A 19,567-nucleotide genomic window follows, 5' to 3' on the forward strand; every position below is an offset into this window, starting at 1 on the left:
TCCTGTTCCCCAAATATGTGTGCTCAAGGTCATGTCCTTTTATGTGGAAGAGATCTGGATTAACTCCCTTTCCAGATCGAGATGATCACCACAAAATCCTATTACTGTCCCCATTCACCAACATCATATGTAGATGTCAAGGACCAAGTTCACGTGTGTCACCATTCAGTGAACTTAAAAATCACACTTTGGGGTCTCTGAAGAGAAACAATAGCTAGATTCCTCTAGGCTCAATGTTTTTACCATAGGCTTCCAACATGTGATTTTGGGCTCTTTGGTAAAATCAGAAGCAGCTCACAAGATTCTTGCCTCAGGCGTGTGGCTTGAGAAATGAAGAGGATTTGTCTGTGTGACTTGGCTGTCAGGAAGCCTGGAGCTCAATGTGGAGGATAAAGAAGTCACCCCTGGGAAGGCAGTGCATGTGGATCCCTCACACTGGGACTCGAAGTATTTACAAAGTGTCAGGCGCTCATCAGTCACGTGAATTGCCTCATTTAATCCTCACCACAACCCAGCAGGCAAGAAATATCATTATCCCAAATTTACAGATGGGAAACCAAGAATGAATGAGGCTGGACCCCTCATTTGGGTCACACACGTGTTCATATGTGCTGGACATATGACCTGCATGAAGCCATTCCCCCACAGCCAGGGATTGGGGTTGTGGGTGAAATGGAACAGCCTTCCCTGTCTCTTGGTTCCCCACCCAGCCTCCAGCTCTCATCTCCCTTCATCTCCAGAAGAAAGTCACAGAAATTCCCACAGAGAAACTTGGGTCAATGTACTCGTTATCTCGGTGTTAACCAGGCGACCCTGAACATCAGCTTTGACTTGGAGTGGGTGTCAAGTGCTTGAGTAAAATCAGGGGCAGTGGTGGGGAATGACCCAATTCTGTACTAGGTGAGGACAGGGCTGCTGGCCAGCCATCGGGGATCCTGCTCAGGCAGGGACACAGATGGTAGACCAGTGAGTCAGTTGCTCTTCATGGTCTCCCTGATCCACTCCAAGTAGTGGCAGACTTTGGTGTAGACACCAGGCTTGGTGGTGGTGTCACAAGGGACATCACCCCAGGACACAATTCCCTGCAGGGCACCCTTACAGACCAGAGGTCCCCCAGAGTCACCCTGTGGAGAGAAGGGGGTGTCAAGATGAGTGAGAACTCAATTTCCCCATGCAAATAACTGTTCATATTTTCAAGTGATCTCCAATCCACCACCACCCTAGGCACTCAATTCAACTCAATCCAAGTTCACCCAAATCAACCCAATGAAACCCAAGAGACTCACCAAACCCTTGTCCAATCCCTTCCTCCTACACCCCGACTCAATGTAACTATAGTAAATTTGACTCAACCCAACCCAACCGTCTTCCCCATTCAATATCCAACTAACTCCATGCAATCCTCATGTTCAATGCAACCCATTCCAATCTGAATGTCCACCTGATCCCACATCACTCCAAACCCATCACCCATCTAAAATCAAACCAAACCCTTCCCTAATCTCAGCCCAATCCATGCTGTCCCAAACCAATTGCTGCAGCACCCACTCCAGATCCCAGCTCCAACCTCACCACCATTCTGACTGCTCTTGCTCTTTTATCTCCACACTGAACCCAAATGTCCTCTCTACCTGGCCCCAAGCAAACAAAATCCAAGTCAACTCCAACTCCCAATACTGTCCTGGTCCCCTCTCCTCCACCTGATGAATGGCCCCTCTCGGCCCTGACCTCACAGGAGTCGGTGCCTCCTCCCTGGACTCCTGCACACACCATGGTGTTCCCTATGCGTCCTGGGTAGTCCTTGTCACAGGATGCATCGGAGATAATGCTGATGTTGGCACAATGCAGTGTGTCTGGGAGATTCACTGGGGAGGACAATGGACTTGTTGGATATCCATACTGTTTGTCCCTTGTCCTCCCTACCCAGAAGCCCTGGAGTATGATAGGGTTTCTTGAGTCCTGATATCCAGATCTATCCTTTCACGTACCTTGTGACGTGGGGCTTCCTGTGGTCCCGGGCTCATTGTCTGATACCAGGCCCCAGCCAGATACCACACAGGCCTCGCCAGGGCGGGGACAGCGCGTAGGCAGAGCCACGGGGCGCACCTGGGGGGTCAGGTGCACAGGCCGCGCTAGCTGAAGCAACATGACATCATGGCGGTGGCTGCGCGCCTCATAGCGTGGATGGGGGATGACGCGAGATACAGACCGCAGTTGCTCTGGGCCATCGCGCTTGCGCAGGTTGTGCTCACCTAGGTGTACTTTCATGAAGCTGCATGAGTCAGTAGTTGCCCACAAGTGCAGAAAGGAATAGACAGAGGGATCAAAGAGTGGGTCCCCTCAGGAATTTTGAGATCCCACTACCCTTTCCCAAGACCCCAAAGTTAATGTTTCCAGGCCTTGCTCTCCAGGGACCCAGCTGTGTACACACTTGGAGCTCAACCTCCAGGATCTGGTCCTTTTTCAGACTCTGTAATTCTCAGATCCCTAGATCCTACAAAGGGCTCAGAAGATGGGACCTTACAAGCCTTCTCTTCCCTCCTTTGAGGACCTGAAAATTCAGACACACACCCCTCCCACCCAGGGCCTTGACCCCCAGCCCTCTTCCTCCTTAAGAACCCAGGAGTCTAGGTCCTGTGCCCATTCAAACCCAGTACTCCAGGCACCAGTGTTTGCCTCCTCTAAGTCTAGGTGTCCCTACCCCCAGCCATAACCCCCAAGACCCCCAAACCCTGCCTTCATACCGGGTTTGGCAGTGTGCAGCAGACAGCACCCAGCGTGGTGAGATGAGGGAGGCCCCACAGTTGAAGCGTCCATGCTCGAAGAGGGCCACTTGCCATGGCTGGGAGTGGGGCACACACTCCTCACCTTCCAACAGCTTGTCACCATCCTGGGCTGTTGGGAGAGGGGAGGAGAGTGCTTGAAGATAGGGGCCTTTTCAGTGTCCCCTACCCCTTCCTTGGACCCAGTTCTCACTGTCCTTTCTATCTATGCCCTCCCCCAGTCTCTTAAGAAGTCCCTACATGCCTGCAATCCTAGATACTCAGGAGGTGTAGATCAGGAGGATTGGGGTTCGAAGACAGCTCAGGCAAACAGTTCACAAGACCCCATCTAAAAATACTCAACACGAAAAAGGGCTGGTGGAGTGGCTCAAGTAGTAGAGCGCCTGCCTACCAAGTGTGAGGCCCTTAGTTCAAACCCCAGAGCCACCAAAACCAAAAGAAGTCCCTACCATTCATTTTGAGGCACTGACCTCTGGATTCTACAACTGCTGCCTGCCATACAGTGGTACACCCCTTGCTACAGGAACAGGTGGCCACATCGAACCAGTCATTCAAGGTCAACCGATTGTCACAGATATAAAGCCAGTGTGGTCTTGATGACACACAGCGTGGGTTCCAGAATTTGTTTATCTTGGCTAAATTCAGAGAACCATCCAAGACACTGATGTGACCACATAAGGTCACGACATCATCCATGCACAAGCAGTCTTCCAGACATAGGACAGACAGGGACAGCACTTGGAGCTGAAATTCTCTTGCAGCTTCAAGAGTCACTGCAGAGATGCTGATATGGGTATGACAATGTGAGTCGCTACAGCAGGAACACGTGCACATGCATGCTCACAGTTCACAGCGTCCAGTGTGGGTCCTGGCCTCCAATGTGAGGGACGTGCAGGTTCCCACACAGGGTCTGGACAAGGAAGGTCAGTTAACCCTACAGTGAGCAAATGACTTGACCTCGCTGCTTTCTCATCTGTGAACTAGGGATGAATCTGTAAAGGTGAAATAAGACTGTGTGTGTGTGTGTGTGTGTGTGTGTGTGTGTCCATCTGTGCATGTGCATGGGGAATCACGCCTGGCACACTGCAGCTGCTTAATAAATGTTAGCTATTTTTAATAAAGGCTTTATTTATGGGGCATACATGTGATATTCAGGTTGTGGGCACACACATAGCCAAAAAAAAAAAAAAGTTAGATACCAGCATAGATCCAGATATAATAGTCAAGGTCAAAACTGTGGTTTATCCACAGGTCATGTTACAGAAGTCAAAGTTCCAGACACCAACCTAGAGGGCCACAACACTCAGATGTGGACCCCTATACAGGCTGGGCGTTCAAGGTCAAAGACACATAGTTGGATACACAGACAAGGGGGACAGGACAAATTCATCATCAGATCAGCCAGATCACAAGGTGTTTAGGGTCACTCATTGGGTTTCACATACGGGGACTTGATTTGTGCATGCGGACAGCACGTGGACACACACACGCAAAATGGCATCATACATAAGGACATCGTCACAGGATTACTACGCTGTGCAATGTGGATGTGGCCTCAAGTTCACAGCCATGCCCACAGACACCCACACTGGGGACGGATTGCACCAAATACTCCCACTCTGCCCACCAAGGTCAGGAAACAGGCCAAAGGCACTGGTGAGGCAAGGGAATGCGGATGTGGCAGGTGAGGGGCTTAATAAAGGAAGGGTGAGGCCGTCCATGGGGAAGGGCAGAGGGTGCCGGCTGAACAGCTGGGCTCCGGGCTGCACCTGGCCAGTCCTAGCTGGAGAGGGCACAGGCCCCAGCTGGGTGCAGCAGGCAGGTAGGACGCAGGGAAGAGGGCACAGGGAGAGCCCGAGGGGGCTGGAGACATGGGGGAGGTCTGAGGGCTCCAGGGGCCAGAGTCATGTGGAGGCAGGAGGGGCCTAATGAACGGCTACCTCCACCCCCCCACCTCATCTCTCCAGGGCAGAGGCATCAGGTTACAGTTAATTTCTCCTTGATCTGGAGTTCACCAGCCATTGGGGTGACCTTGACTTAGTGGCCATCCCTCTCTGGGCCACAGTCCCCTTCCCTTGTCAAATGAAGGCTATGGTGGCCACCTCATGTGAACGTTGTGAGAAAATTCGAAGTGCCACACCAGGCACATCCTAAGCACTCAGCAAGGCTTGCACACTTCACAGGGCACCAAACTTAATCCTCACAATAACCTTGTGAGGGGAAGGGTGTTCCATCGTACAGTTGGGGAACCGGACCTGCAGAGATGTTGAGGGAATGAAAGTGGCAGAGGCAGGATTTGAACCCGGAGTCTGTGCTGTTGGTTCTCAACCCATGTTGAAAGCTTACTGTGTGCATTACATATGCTATTAAAACCTCACCATTATTACCCCTGTAGGTGCTGTCTTACAACAGAAGGCTCAGAGAGGTAAAGCAGTTTTCTTGAGGTCACACAGCAAGGAAGAGGTAGCCTCTGAACTTAAACTTGGGTTTGTGTGATGCCAGAACTGTGTTCACTGTCACAGGCAGGGAGAGGCCCCAGGTGGCACCTCCAGAGCCCCTGATGGGGGCTGGTGGAGGGGCTCAGGTGTTAGAACACATGCCTAAAAAGCATGAAGGTATGAGTTCAAACCTCAGTACCGACAAAAGAAAAGAAAAGAAAACAAAACAAAACAATACAGAGGACCTGATGGTTCTTAGGGTGGGGTGAGGAACTAGGGATGGTGGCAGGTGACACAGGTGGGGATGACAGTGAGCGTGGGGATCATCAAGTGGTTTCTGGGTAAGGCAGGGGCTGCGAGGTCCCAGGCACTCTAGGGAAGGGAGTACCACACTCCCACAGACCCTGACATGACCTCAGTCCCCCTCACCTGCAGACGCCAGCAGGAAGAAGGTGAGGAAAAGCCACATTGTTGAGGAGGGACCAGGGCTCAGTTGAAATCTAGGCTGGAGAGAGTGAAAACTGGAGTGAGGTTGGGCCCTTTTGTCCCTTCCCATATCATGCTCCTTCCAGACACAAACTCTGCCCTCCGACCCGACCCGCTACTTAAGAAACTCCTCCTCACCACCTTTCCCTCCCCCCACAACCCCCACGTGGGTCCCCATCACTGGAGAGTCCACTGTCCCTCTAGCCACCTGGCAGACCCGTGTCCCCAAGGCCTATCAAGCCCCAGCACCATGCAACAACACCATCCCCCTGAGGCAGGCCTTGTCTCAGCCCTCCTTCTGGGCTTCCTGGTTCCCTCCAAGCCAGCCTGCCCCCAACCCCAGACCCCAGAGGGTTTTTGAACACCCCAGAGCTGCCTGTGCTCCTCCCTCCTCACAGCCCTCCAGGGACCCCTAAGTGGCCCCAGAATAAAGTCCCAGCCCCTCGGCCACCCTTTCGGAGACATGAGTGGATTCTCCCCTTCCAGCCTGTCTGGCTTGGTCTTCCATGACCTTTTCGTGGCCATGGCCAATGCTGCCAATTTGCCTCTTGCAGTTTCCTAACTCCACACTTTTCTCAGGCTGTTCCCTCAGCTGCTATGCCCTTCCTTTCAAGACCCACCTCCTCTTTCAGGCCTTTTCTGACCCACATCAGAGCGGAATGCCCCTCTGAACAATCCCTGTCCGACTTAACTCTGAATCCCTAGCACTGCCCCGCCATGGGAGGAAGCCTTGTGAGGCATGGGAAGTGAATTAAAAGACGGCCCCTCATCTTCCAAATTTGTATTTGTCCTGCAAGGCTCAGCCCCCCTCTTCTGAGGGAGCCCACTACTTAACAGGTGCCTTCTGGATCCTATAGGGCCCATCCTGTCTCCATTATGGCATAAATCCTGAGGTCTGGCCTCTTCTTGCTCCCCAATCTGGGCCCTTGAACATGGAGTTCGGGTCTGGTCTTGTCGGTGTCCCCAGCACTGCCCGGCCCAGGGTCTGGCATAGGGGCAGCCTTGGAGAGGCTGTTCTGAACCAACTTGAACTGTGATAACTCCTGACCATGTCCTTGGCTCTGGAACAAGTGTCTTCAGGGACATCCTCCTGATTCCCCTCCCCGCCCCCACTAGAGCACCTTCTAACAGCTCTGGAACATTTTCTTGGCTCAGGTTCAACTTGGAGCCATAGTAAAGGACACATGGACTTACCTAGTGCCCTTGCCACTCAGTTCTCCCAGGGTTGTCTGTGTCTCCCCCATAAGTCTGGGGCATTCCATGTTTCCCCCACCCTCACCACCTTCCTTCCCAAGTTCTTTCTCAAAGATCTCACCCCCTTCAGATCCTCCAGCAGCATCTCCAGGAGTTCGGATGCCAGAAGAAGGGGACAGGCACCAAAGTACCTGAATTTATAAGCTTCTAGCCCCACCTGGGTCTGGGGGTGGGGTGGTGTAGGGTGGGGTGAGAGGTGGCTCAGAGTCAAATTTACAGGCTGGACGCCAGGGTGGCTGGTGGGGCGGGGGACTAGGTCTAATAAGCATTTATTAGGCTGAAGCTATTGTCTGAGTCTGTAGGGTAACATCAAAATACAGATCCTGGAATTTGGGGTGTAGGGTGTGAAAACCGGATTCTAGAGTCTTACTTCTTGTGCTGTCTTTGGGGCAGGATTTGTTTTTCAGTTCTGGATTTGGGGAGGTCTCGAGTTTGGTGTTCATGACTTGAAGTCAGGAATGTGGATTTCTGAGTCTGAATTCTGGGCTCTGGAATCTAGCTCCTGAGATGTGGCTTTCAAATGACCTTTGAACTCTCAGGCTTGGATTCTGGATCCTGGGCCTTTGAATCTAAAATTCAGACTTCGGTCTGGTGTTTGGAACCTTGGATTTGAAGTCAGAACCCTTGCATTTGCTGTGGGAAGCCTGCAGCCTGGAATACAAGTAGATTTTGGCTTTTGGCTTTGTGTGTGATTCTAGAATCTGGGTCTAGACTCAGATTCAGAATGTGAATGGAACTTGAATAGCTGCAGATTTAAGAGAATGGACTGGGAAGATTCCTGGCTTCCAGGATTCTGGGATTGCTAGAACGTAGCATAGGAATTTAGAGACGGAGAGCCTGAGGTCTCTACTCTGGATTCTGTGGTCTTAATTCTGGGCTCTGCAGTTGAAATCTGGCCCCTGCATTCTGGAGCCTGGAGATCATCACTAAGATGACTCAAGGTTTCATGTATTTGAGGCAGGCTTCTGGTGTCTCAGAACCCCAGAGGGCCCTGAGCAATTGTCCACAGCCTAGACAATGACAAGGTCCCCAGAACAGGAAGGACTTATCTTAGGCCATGCAGCACCTGTCATAAGCACGGTCCCTCCCTGTGTCTGGAAAGTCATTGTTTTTATGGGAAGGGCCTGCCAGACTGGAACTGCCTGACCCAGGAATCTCCAGTACACTAGGCTTTCAGATTTAGGACTTTGGACATCTACAATCCTAAATCTACAGCAGGCATTCTGGATGCCCAAGTTGAAAGTATTCTAGAACTTCCTTGGACCACAAATTCAGCCTCAATGTCTCTGGGCCTCACATCCCGTTTACGGAATGCTGGCTACAGGCCACCCCAGCACACTAAGGGCTCCTTGCATTACCTCTTATCCCCAACAGGCATAGGTGCTTTTTATGGTTTCCTCCTTACTGTGGAAGAAACCGAGGCCCAGAGACGCAAGGCACAGGCAAAGGTCATGCACGACACAGATCAAGGAGGAAAGGGATTCCAGTATTCTGATCCCAGGAACACCAGGTTTGCCGGTTCCTCGCTTCCCCGGCCACCTGACTCTGTTGGAGCACAGTGGTGGCCCGGGGAAGGTGAGCCATTAGGGTGACAATAACGAGGGCTTCCCGTTGCCAGGTCTGTGCTAAGCGCTTTCCGTCGCGATCGCAAGTGCTCCTACCAGCCCACGCAGGCAGGTACTGACGGGGTTCCGGTGGCACAGAAGGGGACACCAAAGAAGAGCCCATCCCAGCCCCGGGCAGTCTGAGGCGCTCGGGCTCCCTGGGAGCGCGTCTCCCCGCCCCGCGGTGACGTCACACCCGCCTCCCGCCCCGCCCCAGCCCCGCCCCGCGCTGACGCCTCGCCCCGCCTCCTCCCCCTCCCAGGCTTGCTCCAGCCCGAGAGGATGAAGTCATTGCAGATGTCCTTCACCTGCCCTGGCTGGAGTCCAGTCTTCAGCAATGCTGCTCCTCCTCCTCTCTCCCTCCTCCCCTTCCTCCACCCATGCTCCTCCTCCACTCCACTCTCCTCCACCTCCTGCTCCTCCTCCTTCTCCATCCATCCTCCTCTCCTCTTCCTCCTCCTGCTCTTCTTCCCCTCCTCCTCCCCTTTTCCTCCACCCATCCTCTTCCTCGTCCTCCTCTCCCCTCTCCTCCTCCTCATCCATCCTCCCCTCTTCTCTTCCTCCTTCTCCTCTTCTCCCCTCCTCCTCCTCCCCTTCCTCCTCCACCCATCCTTCTCCTCCCATCCTCCTCTCTCCTTTTTCCTCTTCCTCCTCCCCGATCTTCCTCCTGCTTGTCCATCCTCCTCCATCCATCCTCCCTTCTCCTCCTCTTCCTCCTCCTCTTCTTCTCCCCCTCCTCCCCCTCCTCCCTTTCCTTCTCCACCCATCCTCCTCCTCTCCCTCCTCTTCCTTCTCTTTTTCCTCCTTCTTCCTCCTTCACTTCCTCCTCCCATCCTCTCCCCCCTTTTCCTAAGACTTTCTTTCACTCCTGTGGTTCAAGCACCAGACAGTCGGTTCTCCTCCATCTGACCCTGAACGCCAGCCTCTCGAAGTCACCTGCCCCTGCTCCGTCCCCAATGTCCCTGGAGCCCCTCTTACTCACCTTGCCCTAACTCATTTCTCTCCCCAACCACCCTGGGATGGCCCACTGGCCACTCAGTCCTAGGACTCCCTAGCACCATCCTTGCTCCTTCCCTCCCCTTCTGTCCCACAGCCCATCTGTCCCCAGCATTTTCCTTCAGCCCCTGCATCTCTCTGCCTAATGTTCTCCTCTCTGTCCCCTTGGCCTAGCTGTATCTCAGACGTTCTTCTCTTTCCCTGGTCTGTCACACCGCCCTCCTCTCTGTCCTGCCACCTGCAGTCTGCTGGTCACCACTTGGCCCCAGAAGGTCTGTCCATGTTCAGAACATAACCTGCCCCACCCCTGCTCACAGCCCCTTGGGGATGGCTCTGTCACAAGGTCCTGGCCCCTCAGTCCGGAGTTCTCTGCCATTTGGGATGCCTTGGTGGGAAGGTGCCTCCTTTGAGGACCTCAGGATGACTGTCTTTGCATTGGGTCCTCTCCGAGAGGGAGTCCAGCCAACGGAGTGTTCTAGGGTAACCTTATTCCACTGTGTAATGGTACCTTGGTTTCTCTTTCTTTCTTTCTTTTTATTTATTTAGTTTTTGGCCATACTAGGGTTTGAATTCAGGGCCTTGCACTTGGTAGGCAGGTGCTCCACCATTTGAGCCACTCCACTAGCCCATTTTTGTGTTGGTTTTTTTTTGAGATAGGGTCTTGTGTACTATTTGCCCTGGCTGGCTTCGAACTGTGATCCTCCTGATCTCTCCCTCTTGAGTAGCTAGGATTACAGGCATGAGCCACCAGTGGGTGCCTGGCCTCAACCTTTAAAACTGGATAACCAGAGGACCCGTATTGAATTTACCCAGGAATATGCAGTTCACGTAGTAAACGATGGCTTAACGTTAATTTTACCCGTTTTAAACATGAGCACATGGGGGGTCGTTCAAATCCCCAGGCTGCAGAAGTTGGGTAGGAGGGGGCTGAGAGACCGGTACCAGGGGTTCTGTAACCCCTGACAGCCCCTGTGGCATCTCAAGGGTCTTAAGTTGGGGCAGGTGGGAAGTAATGGGCCCTCACTGGGGTTAGATGAAGTAATACCTGTGGTGCAAGTGTGCAAATCATAAAGTCAGGCTGACGCTGGAAAGACCGGTTAACATACATGATTCACGTGTGGGCTCTGAGCGAGGTGGGCTGGGTTCAAATCCTGCCTCTGTTGTGCATCCTCAGGCATGTCGCTTAGTCTGTCTGTGCCTTGGTTGCCTTTCTATGAAGCGGGACTAGTGATTGCTTCTTCCTCTTTGTAGGAGTGTTTTGAGGCACCGAATTCTTGAAGTCCATGCTGGCTTCTCCTCAGCGCTGCGTCCTGCTGAGCCATTATTCCAGTCCTGTACCTCTGGGCCAAAACCCAGGGGGACAAGTGGGTTTTTTTTTTTTTGGTGGCACAGTTGGAATACCCAGGACTGGGCAACGTCCTGTTTCCAGATCTCCTACCTATGGTGCCTTTCTCGGCACCCCTGAAGATACTTTATCAAGACCCTAGTTTACAGATGAGGAAACTGAGTTGCTGCGTCTTTGCCTATGTCCTGAATTCTCCAGTATCTTCTTCCTGCAGTGACACTGCCTGATTTCCCCATGCCTGTACTTCTGCCCTCTTTCCCTGTGACCCTCATTGTGCTCTTTTGTGAAAAGTCATCACGGACAAGTCGCCTGCCAAGCGGGGATGCTGAGCTTCAGAACTGCCAAGAATGACAGGGCTGTTGGGCCGGCCAGGCTCTGAGCAGGGGAGTCAGGGCTCAGCATTGGGGCCGTGGGAGAGTGATTGTGCGCATGCGCACGCGCGCACAGGTGATTGGTAGAGTGAGTCCGGATGAATGACAGATGGAGTCAGCCTACTGGGCCTGAGACCTACTAGTCTCAGGCTAGGACTCAGTCTGAGTTATGGTCCCCTCTTTTGCACCTTGTGATGGGTTAATTTCATGTGTCACTTTGACAGGACTAAGGGATTGGGTGAAACATTTTTTCTGGACGTGGCTCTGAGGGTATTTCTAGAAGACTTTAGCATTTGAATCAGTTGTCCTCACCAATGTGGATGGGCCTCATCCCTTTCATTGAAGGCCAGAAAGGAACAAGACAGGGGATGGGCACGGCCCTCTCTGTTCTGGGGCTGGGACACTCCTGTCCTTGGACACTGAGCCCCTGGTCCTCAGGTTGTGAACTTGGACTGGATGGCACCAATGGTTTTGTGGTTCTCTAGATGGCAGACAGTAGGTGGTGGGACTTGTTGCTCTCCATAACCATGTGAGCTAACTCCCATAAGAAGTCTCTTCTATAGCAATAGTGGCCTGTTGAGTCCTGCATTTGGAGAACGCTGACACAAACCCTCTCTTCCTTCATCAACCCCCCGCCCCCCAAGAGCTCAGACAATGAAAAGCTGAGTTCTGACCACGTCAGAGTTCAGATTCACATGCCCTTCCTTCCCTATCTGTTCCTCAAGGCCCACACAAGAATTACAGATGTCACCTACAGACAGCTCTTGGCTGGAGAGTCTCTCTCTCCCCACAACCTGACGTAGCTCCCAGGCCCCAACACTTTCTTCCTCAGGATAGAGGATTCACTCACATTACAACACAGGAGTCCAGACTCCCAGGCTCTGCTACCCAGAATCCAGCAGTCTTGACCCCAGCTTTCTCCAGCGTTTCTCCAGAACTCAGGAGTCTCACCCCCAGCCACATTCATTCAGGACCCTGAGCCCTGCCTTCCTGCCACATTGGCCCCAGCCAGCACCCAGTGTGGGAGATGCCTGAAGTGCTGTAGTTAAAGACTCCACATTGCAAAAGGTCACTTTTCAGGGCTGGGGATGGAGCAGGATCTTGTCATCACAGGATCTTGTCACCATCTGTGAGACAGGGTCCTTCTCCTCACCTGGTATCCCCTCACCATGCTCAGTTCTACTGGTATATGCTTCTCCTGTGCCTTCTTCCCAGTTTCTCCGGGAGTCCTTGATGTGTTTGTTAAACATGGAGAGAGAGAGAGAAGAGAGAAGAGAGAAGAGAGAAGAGGAGAGAAGAGAGAAGAGAGAGAACACTTAAGAATGGATGCTTTGGACATGCAAGGTGAGGTTTTAAGGAAGGTACCCAGGGGAGACACCAATGTACACTCAAGCCCCAGAGTTTGATTCACAGCCAAGGTCTGCAGTGTGGTGGTGACAACCAGAGTCTGTCCACCTGACTTGCAACAGCCCCTTTGAGTCTTTGACGAATTTATTTGGCCAGAGTATGCTTCTGTTTCCTCACTTGTGAAGTGGGGTTTGCTTTAGGAAAATTGTGTGCCTGTGTGTGTACACACGTACATGACAATGCTGTCATACAGTAAATGCTTCATAAGCATTTGTTATTTTAATCAGGGCACATGCGTATCATGTGTATCATTGGACATTCATATGGATTTTCATGTTGTGGAGGGAAACATGGCCAAATCATACCAATTCACAGAACAGATAAAGACAGTCAAGACTAATACTGCGATCCATCCATAAAGCCTTTAGTGGTGATTCAGAATTGCAGATCCAGACCCCAGAGACCCGGCATTCAGATATGGACACATTGGGTCAGATTTCAGGGAACTCCCAGACACAGAGCTGGAAGGTGAGAGACACATCCTGGAGACCCAGGGGGCCAGGACAGGAAGTAATTCTCCATCTCTCGATCAGCCCCCAAGTCAGATTCTAGATGTGGAAGATTTCCATATGGGACATGGTTCACCCATGTGGGGATAGGGTGGACACACAGAGACTTGAATCCACACACACACACACACACACACACACACACACATGACTGCACTATGCCCATGTGTCACACTGGGGTTCTTCAAGATCAAAAGGTCATGATTTTTTACCTTGTGATACTTGGATGTCTCTTTAGGGTCAAAAGCATACACACACACATGTTTTGTGTCTTCAGAGTCAAAAAAATGGTTTTTCCCTCTGGACAGTCTGGAAAGGATGTTTGGCCAGCCAGTGGGCTTGGAAATGGTATCTCCTCCACAGTAGTTTTTTTTGTTTATTTGTTGTTTTTGCCTAGGATGATAAAGTTCTGTGTCCCCAAACTGTTTTGTTTAATGTGCAGAATAAGTATAATAGTCTCTGCAGAGCTGTTCCGATGTGGTTCAAGACAATAAAGATATCTCATATGTGGAATAGAGACCTAATCCAAATGTAGCAATTTTATGAAAAACAGGTCACACTAAGGGTAGGTCACACACGAGAGGGGGAGGGTAAAAGAAGGAAGTGAGGAAGGTGAATATGGTTGATGCACTCTCTATACAAGAATGAAAATCTTAAACTGAAACCAGCATAAAAAAGGGACTAAGGTAGAATGAAGAAAAATAGAGGAGTTGAACCAAATTGGGCTATAATATATGTACATATGGAAGTGCCACAAGGAAACTCCCTGTGCAGTTATCTTAAATAAGCAAAAATGTCATTTCTTTTCCCTTTGGCAAAATCAGAGAACAGGAGGGCAGAATAGGTCCTGCCTGGGGAGGGGCTTGATACAATGAGGGGGGAAGGAGGTGGGGAAAGGGTGTAGAAAGGTGAATATGGTGCAAACATTGTGTACACATGAATGTAAAATGAAAAAAGATCCCTGTGAAACTATTTCTCTAGTGGGGGGGGATAAAGGAGAATGTGGAGGAGTGAATTCAAGTGTGATATATTTGATGCATAGTAAGAACCTCTATAAATGCCAGAATAACAATAAAAAAAAAGGAAAAAGAAAGACAATGAAGATAAAATCTTCCTTAGGCACAAGGCTCGCCTGGCAGGTTAGCTGGCAGCTCCTGTCCCTTTAAGAATGAAACTTTTTTTTTTTTGCAGTACTGGGACTTGAACTCAGGGCCTTCACTTTGAGCCACTCTACCAGCCCTTTTTTTGATGGGTTTTTTCTTTCTTTCTTTCCTTCCTTCCTTCTTTCTTTCTTTCTCTCCCCCCTCCCCCGTCTCTCTCTCTTACTGTCGTGCTGGGGGTACACTGTGGCATTTACAAAAGTTCTTACAATAGATTAAATATATCATACTTGAATTCACCCCTCTATCATTTTCCTTTATCCCTCCTTCCCCCATTGCTGGAATACTTGAGCAGGTCTCCTTTTTCCATTTTCATACATGAGTGCAGAACATTTCCACTGCATTCATCTCCTACACCCCTCCCTCCCCTCCTCTCCCCTCCCACTGGTACCAATCCCCCAGACAGGACCTGTTGTGCCCTCCTAGTCTCTTATTTTGTAAAATAAAAAAAAATGACATTTTTGTTTGTTTAAGATCGTTACACAGGGAGTTTCCTTGTGACATTTCCATGTAAATATGTATTATAACCCGAATTGATTCATCTCTATTTTTCTCTTTTCTACCTTAGTTCCCCTCTTATGGTGATTTCAACAGGTTTAAAAATGTTATATTCATTCTTGTATAGAAGTACATCAACCATATCTATTTTCATAACTTCCTTCTTTTGCCCTCCCCCTCTCATATGTGACCTTCCCTTAGTGTGACCTGTTTTCCATAGTATCGCTGTATTTGCTATCAGGTCTATATTCCACATGCGAGAGAAAACAGGCGATAGCCTGCTGAACCTGGCTGACTTCACATAAGAGAATGTTCTCTAGTTCCACATGATGGGTTGTTTTTTGAGATGGGGTCTCAAGAACTATTTGCCTGGGCTGACTTCAAACCGCGCGATCCTCCTGATCTCTGCCTCCTGAGTAGCTGGGATTACAGGTGTGAGCCACTCGCAACTGGCTTTTTGGAGATTTTGACACACAGTTGGGCACTGAGGCTGCACCTGGCCAGCTGGGGACAGAGGTAGGAGGGGACTCAGCTGAGTGCAGCCACATGACGGAGGAGGGACCAAAACTGAGATACACTTTTTTTTTTTTGGTTCTGGGGAACAAATCCAGAGTAATGAGCATGCCAGGCTAGCACTGAACTGCACTTTGTGGGGGAAATGTAAATTACTACGGAACTGAAACCTGCTGGACTCTGGATCCCTCCTGACACGATCTCTTCCCACCAGCTGCTTAGGAAACTTCCTCTGAACCCCGCTTCCTACCCACTGCTGTGTTTCTCCTGTGGGATTCACATCTCACATATAGGGACGACCCACCTTCCCTCGGCACCAGTTCAGATGCTAACTGTTTAACTGACAGGTATGCAGATAAACAAAGTGTGCTATATTCAAACAAAGGAATGTTACTTAGCCCTAAAAAAGAAAAAAAAGTTCTGATATATGCTACAACATGGATGAACTTTAAAGATATTATTCTAATTGAAATAAATCAGTCACCAAAGAGCAAATTCTGTATGATTCCACACATATGCGGCAGAGAACTCAAAATCAGACAGACAGAATGTGAAATTGTGGTTTCCAGAGACAAGGGGGAGCGGAATGAGAAGTTATTATTCGATGCATACAGAATTTCAGCTTTGGAAGATGTAAAGAGTTACAGAGATAGATGGTAAGTAGTATTGTTTACACAACATTACAAATGAATTTAACACCACCGAACCACACATCCACAAGTGCTTAGGATGTCAATTCTGCTATATATGTTTCATCATGACATAAAAACAAGTGTTTATAGTCTCTCTCTTACGGAACATGAATATATATGTATTTCTATTATTCTGAAGAGTCTTGACTAATACAAGCTTTGGTACCAGGGGAGTGGTTCTAGGGGGAACAGAATTTGTTGGGTGGGACTGGGGTTTGAACTCAGGGCCTCAAGCTTGCAAAACAGGTGCTCTACAGCTTACGCCACACCTCCAGTTCATTTTGCTCTGGCTATTTTGGAGATGGGGGTCTCATGAACTATTTGCTTGAGCTGGCTTGAACCTCCCTATTTCAGCCTCCCAAATAGCTAGGATTACAGGCATGAGTCACTGACACCCAGTTGGGAAACAGGATCCTAAGAATGTGATTTCTGAATGAATCTGGGGATATCTGCAGTCCCTTTGGCAATCTCCCTGTATTTAAATGCACTGATCTCCCTTATTTTCAGTGATAAAGCGAGCACTATGTGGTGTGGCCAGAGACTTATGCCAAATTTAACCTTGAGATTATATCCATTAGCGTCAGAGTGACACTGAGGGATGCTCACGCAGTGGTGAAATACTCCTCAGAACACTTCCAACACATGACACTACAAATGTCCTATTGGCTGTGTTTCTCTGGGTAATCCTAACCATCAGAGTTACATTATTTTTGAGTGGTACTGGGGTTTGAACTCAGGACTTTGAGCTTGCTAGGTAGGCACTGTACCACTCGAGCCACACTTCCAGTCCTTTTTGCTTTAGTTTATTTCTTAAAGAGGGTCTTATGACTTTTCCATGGGCCAGCCTTGGACTACCATCCTTCTATCTCTGTCTCCTGAGTAGCTAGGATTAAGGTGTGCACCACCATACCTGGCCCAGAACTAGCTTTTAGGGTACATCTGGTGGGTATGCTTTTCTGTTCAGTGCTCTGTGGACACTGTCTACCACATGTCACTCCCCACCTCTCCTCCATGTCTATAGCACACAACTACCATGGCCACCTATCTTCTGTGTGCTTGCCCCACTTGTGTGAGAAGGTGTCCTCCAGGGGGAACAGAAGGGCACAATAACCTCCATTTGAAAACCACCGGTCCCCACCCGCCTCAGCTCCTCCCTGTCCTTCCCTGCCCTGACTCAGAGTCTCCGGATAAAAGGTTGGGAGAGCCGGGAAAGCTCTAACTTCTTTTCTTGGGTGGATCCTGAGTTTCTATGTCCCCAGATGACACAAGAACTGGCGTGTATTTGGTTTTTACTGGGGACCAGGGAGGGTGTTCAGCAGTTGGTGCCAGACATGATGTCACTTTTGTACAGACAACAGGTTACTGGGAATGCCACTAAGCTCCAAAAAAATGACACACCATTGCAGACCAGTGGTCCCCAGGGTCCCCATTGGAAGCCAGCAGGGAGAGAGAGGGAGACAGCTCAGTACAGCTGGGGCTGCCTGTGAGCTCATCTCTCAGACCTGGAGACTTCAGCGTCCCCTCAGGACAGCAGGCTGGAATTGCAACTGAGGGACAGTGGCTCCAGTCCTGGCCAGTGGTAAAGGGATATCAGAGCCCTGCTCCTGCACGGGGTGGGGGGGGGCAGTCCTTACAGATGGGTGGGCAGGGGAGGCTCAGAACCAGGTATGGGATCCTTGTGGGGATCATCTCAGCTGCTCCTCTCCTGGAAACTTTCTCTGACTAGATACCCCCTGCTCAGGGCACTGGGGAGCCCCTGTTCACAGGGGCTCAGCAAGGCAGGTCCTGAGATTAAAAGGACCTGCTTGGGACAGGTGGGGATGCAGTGAAAGGGGAGAAACTGAGGCCTCAGCATGTGTGAAAGGCCAGAAGAAGGGCCAGACAGGCACAAGGCCTGGATCCTCCACCCAGATCAGCCTCATCCCACAACCTCCAACCTCTGCCCCTCCCTGCAGTCCGATCCCCCACACAGACACCAGAGGGCGTCTGTGAGCCTGGAGTTGGGTCCTTTTCTGCCTCTGCCCAGCACCCTGTACAGTTCCCCAGCTCTCTAGAGGAAAAGCAGCGTCCTCCCGTGGACAGGTTAGGCCCTGCAGGATGAGCTCCTCTGTCCCCTGCCTAGTCATACAGTCCCTGGATGTCCTCCCATCCTCCAGGACCTTGAGCCTCTATATGAGAAGCATGAATATTCTCCCCATCAGGGTCAAAGCCACCCACACAGAGACACTGACCACGGGGGTTGGGGCTTGCACATCTGGATCAAATCACTACATTCTTCCTGCCATCACTGGGAACTTGACCTAAAATTTGGGTGAGTCTGGGGGAACATGGATGTGGCAGAAAAACGCTGGGTGCGGTTCTCCTGCCAAGAAGGGTAGAGGACACGAGCTGAACAGTGTTGGGGACAATTTTTCTTGAGTCTCACATTGCTGTGGCTTCTGAGCAAAGACACTGACATCATTTTGCTGGCGACCGTCTACCAAGGATGTCTGGCCAGCCAGCGGTCTTGCAAATGCTATCTGCTCCCACGGCAGCTTTGTTTAATGTCCAGGAAGATAAACATTTTAATAGTCTCTTCAGAGCAGTTCTGTTTGTGGTGCATGACAATAAAACTAGTGTCTCCACGAGGGACAAAGACTGAGTAGGTTTGCTAGGGTCCCATCCCCTATCAGATTGAGGGGCCTATTTATCTTAGTTGAGTTTTCTTTCCCTTCTTTCCTTCCTTCCTTCCTTCCTTCCTTCCTTCCTTCCTTCCTTCCTTCCTTCCTTCCTTCCTTCCTTCCTTCCTTCCTTCCTTCCTTCTTCCTTCCTTCCTTCCTTTCTCTCTCTCTCTCTCTCTCTCTCTCTTCTGACATTGTCTTGCTATGTAGCCCATGCTGGACTGAAACTTGACATCTTCCTGAATGCTGGGATTACAGGTGTGCACTGGACAGCCTGCCTGTCAGATTGAGGATTCTAAAACTCAGATTTCTCAATAGTGAGCATTGAATCCTCCAGGACTACTCTGATCACCACATAGGATCTAGGGGTCAAGGTCAACTGATGGGAATATGGACTCATGATGTCTGCTGAGTGAGTAATGAGGCCCTCTGTCCCAGGCTCTGGTGTGCTCGGCTGGCACCCATAAAACCGAGGCATGGCAGGTGGCACATCTTGCCATACACTGGCCACATCCTGCCTGCCCCCGGATCATCCCTCCTCAAGGACCCATTTGTGGCCACACCTTTATCTGGACCCTCCTCCAGCCCCCTACTCTCCCTCCCAGCCTCCAGTCCTACCTCCTGTGACCCCAAAGAGCAACTTAAATCTCAATTGAGCAGAAAAAGTGAGAAAAATCATACCAGAAATTGAAAACAGGAAATTAGTAGAGAAAATGATTCATTTCAACCAAAATGAAAGCATGTTCTTTAAAATGATCAGTAATAAATAAATAAATAAATAAATAAAATGATCAGTAAGATGGCTAAGCAGCCTGTAGCCAGGATAACCATGAAAACCAGACAAGACACAC

General features: G+C 50.3%; 1 protein-coding gene across 3 annotated transcripts; it reads right to left on the reverse strand.

The window, feature by feature from the left end:
* Positions 1-476: 476 nt before the first annotated feature.
* Positions 477-8,734, reverse strand: Klk15 (kallikrein related peptidase 15). Of its 3 annotated transcripts, none has more exons than XM_074058075.1 (6): positions 8,623-8,734; positions 5,651-5,726; positions 2,745-2,895; positions 1,989-2,272; positions 1,729-1,865; positions 477-1,124 (listed from the first exon to the last, which is right to left on the reverse strand). In XM_074058075.1, the coding sequence occupies exons 2-6, from the start codon at positions 5,688-5,690 to the stop codon at positions 972-974; spliced, it is 765 nt and encodes a 254-aa protein (XP_073914176.1). In that variant the 5' UTR covers positions 5,691-5,726; positions 8,623-8,734; the 3' UTR covers positions 477-971. The 3 variants fall into 3 exon arrangements, with proteins under 3 accessions (XP_073914176.1, XP_073914174.1, XP_020015530.2); XM_074058073.1 differs by lacking the exon at positions 8,623-8,734 and adding an exon at positions 7,023-7,100; XM_020159941.2 differs by lacking the exon at positions 8,623-8,734 and adding an exon at positions 7,023-7,060 and having other exon boundaries at positions 5,651-5,721.
* Between the last annotated feature and the right edge of the window lie 10,833 nt (positions 8,735-19,567).

Source organism: Castor canadensis, chromosome 16 (genome assembly GCF_047511655.1).
Source record: "Castor canadensis chromosome 16, mCasCan1.hap1v2, whole genome shotgun sequence".
Lineage (NCBI taxonomy): Eukaryota > Metazoa > Chordata > Mammalia > Rodentia > Castoridae > Castor > Castor canadensis.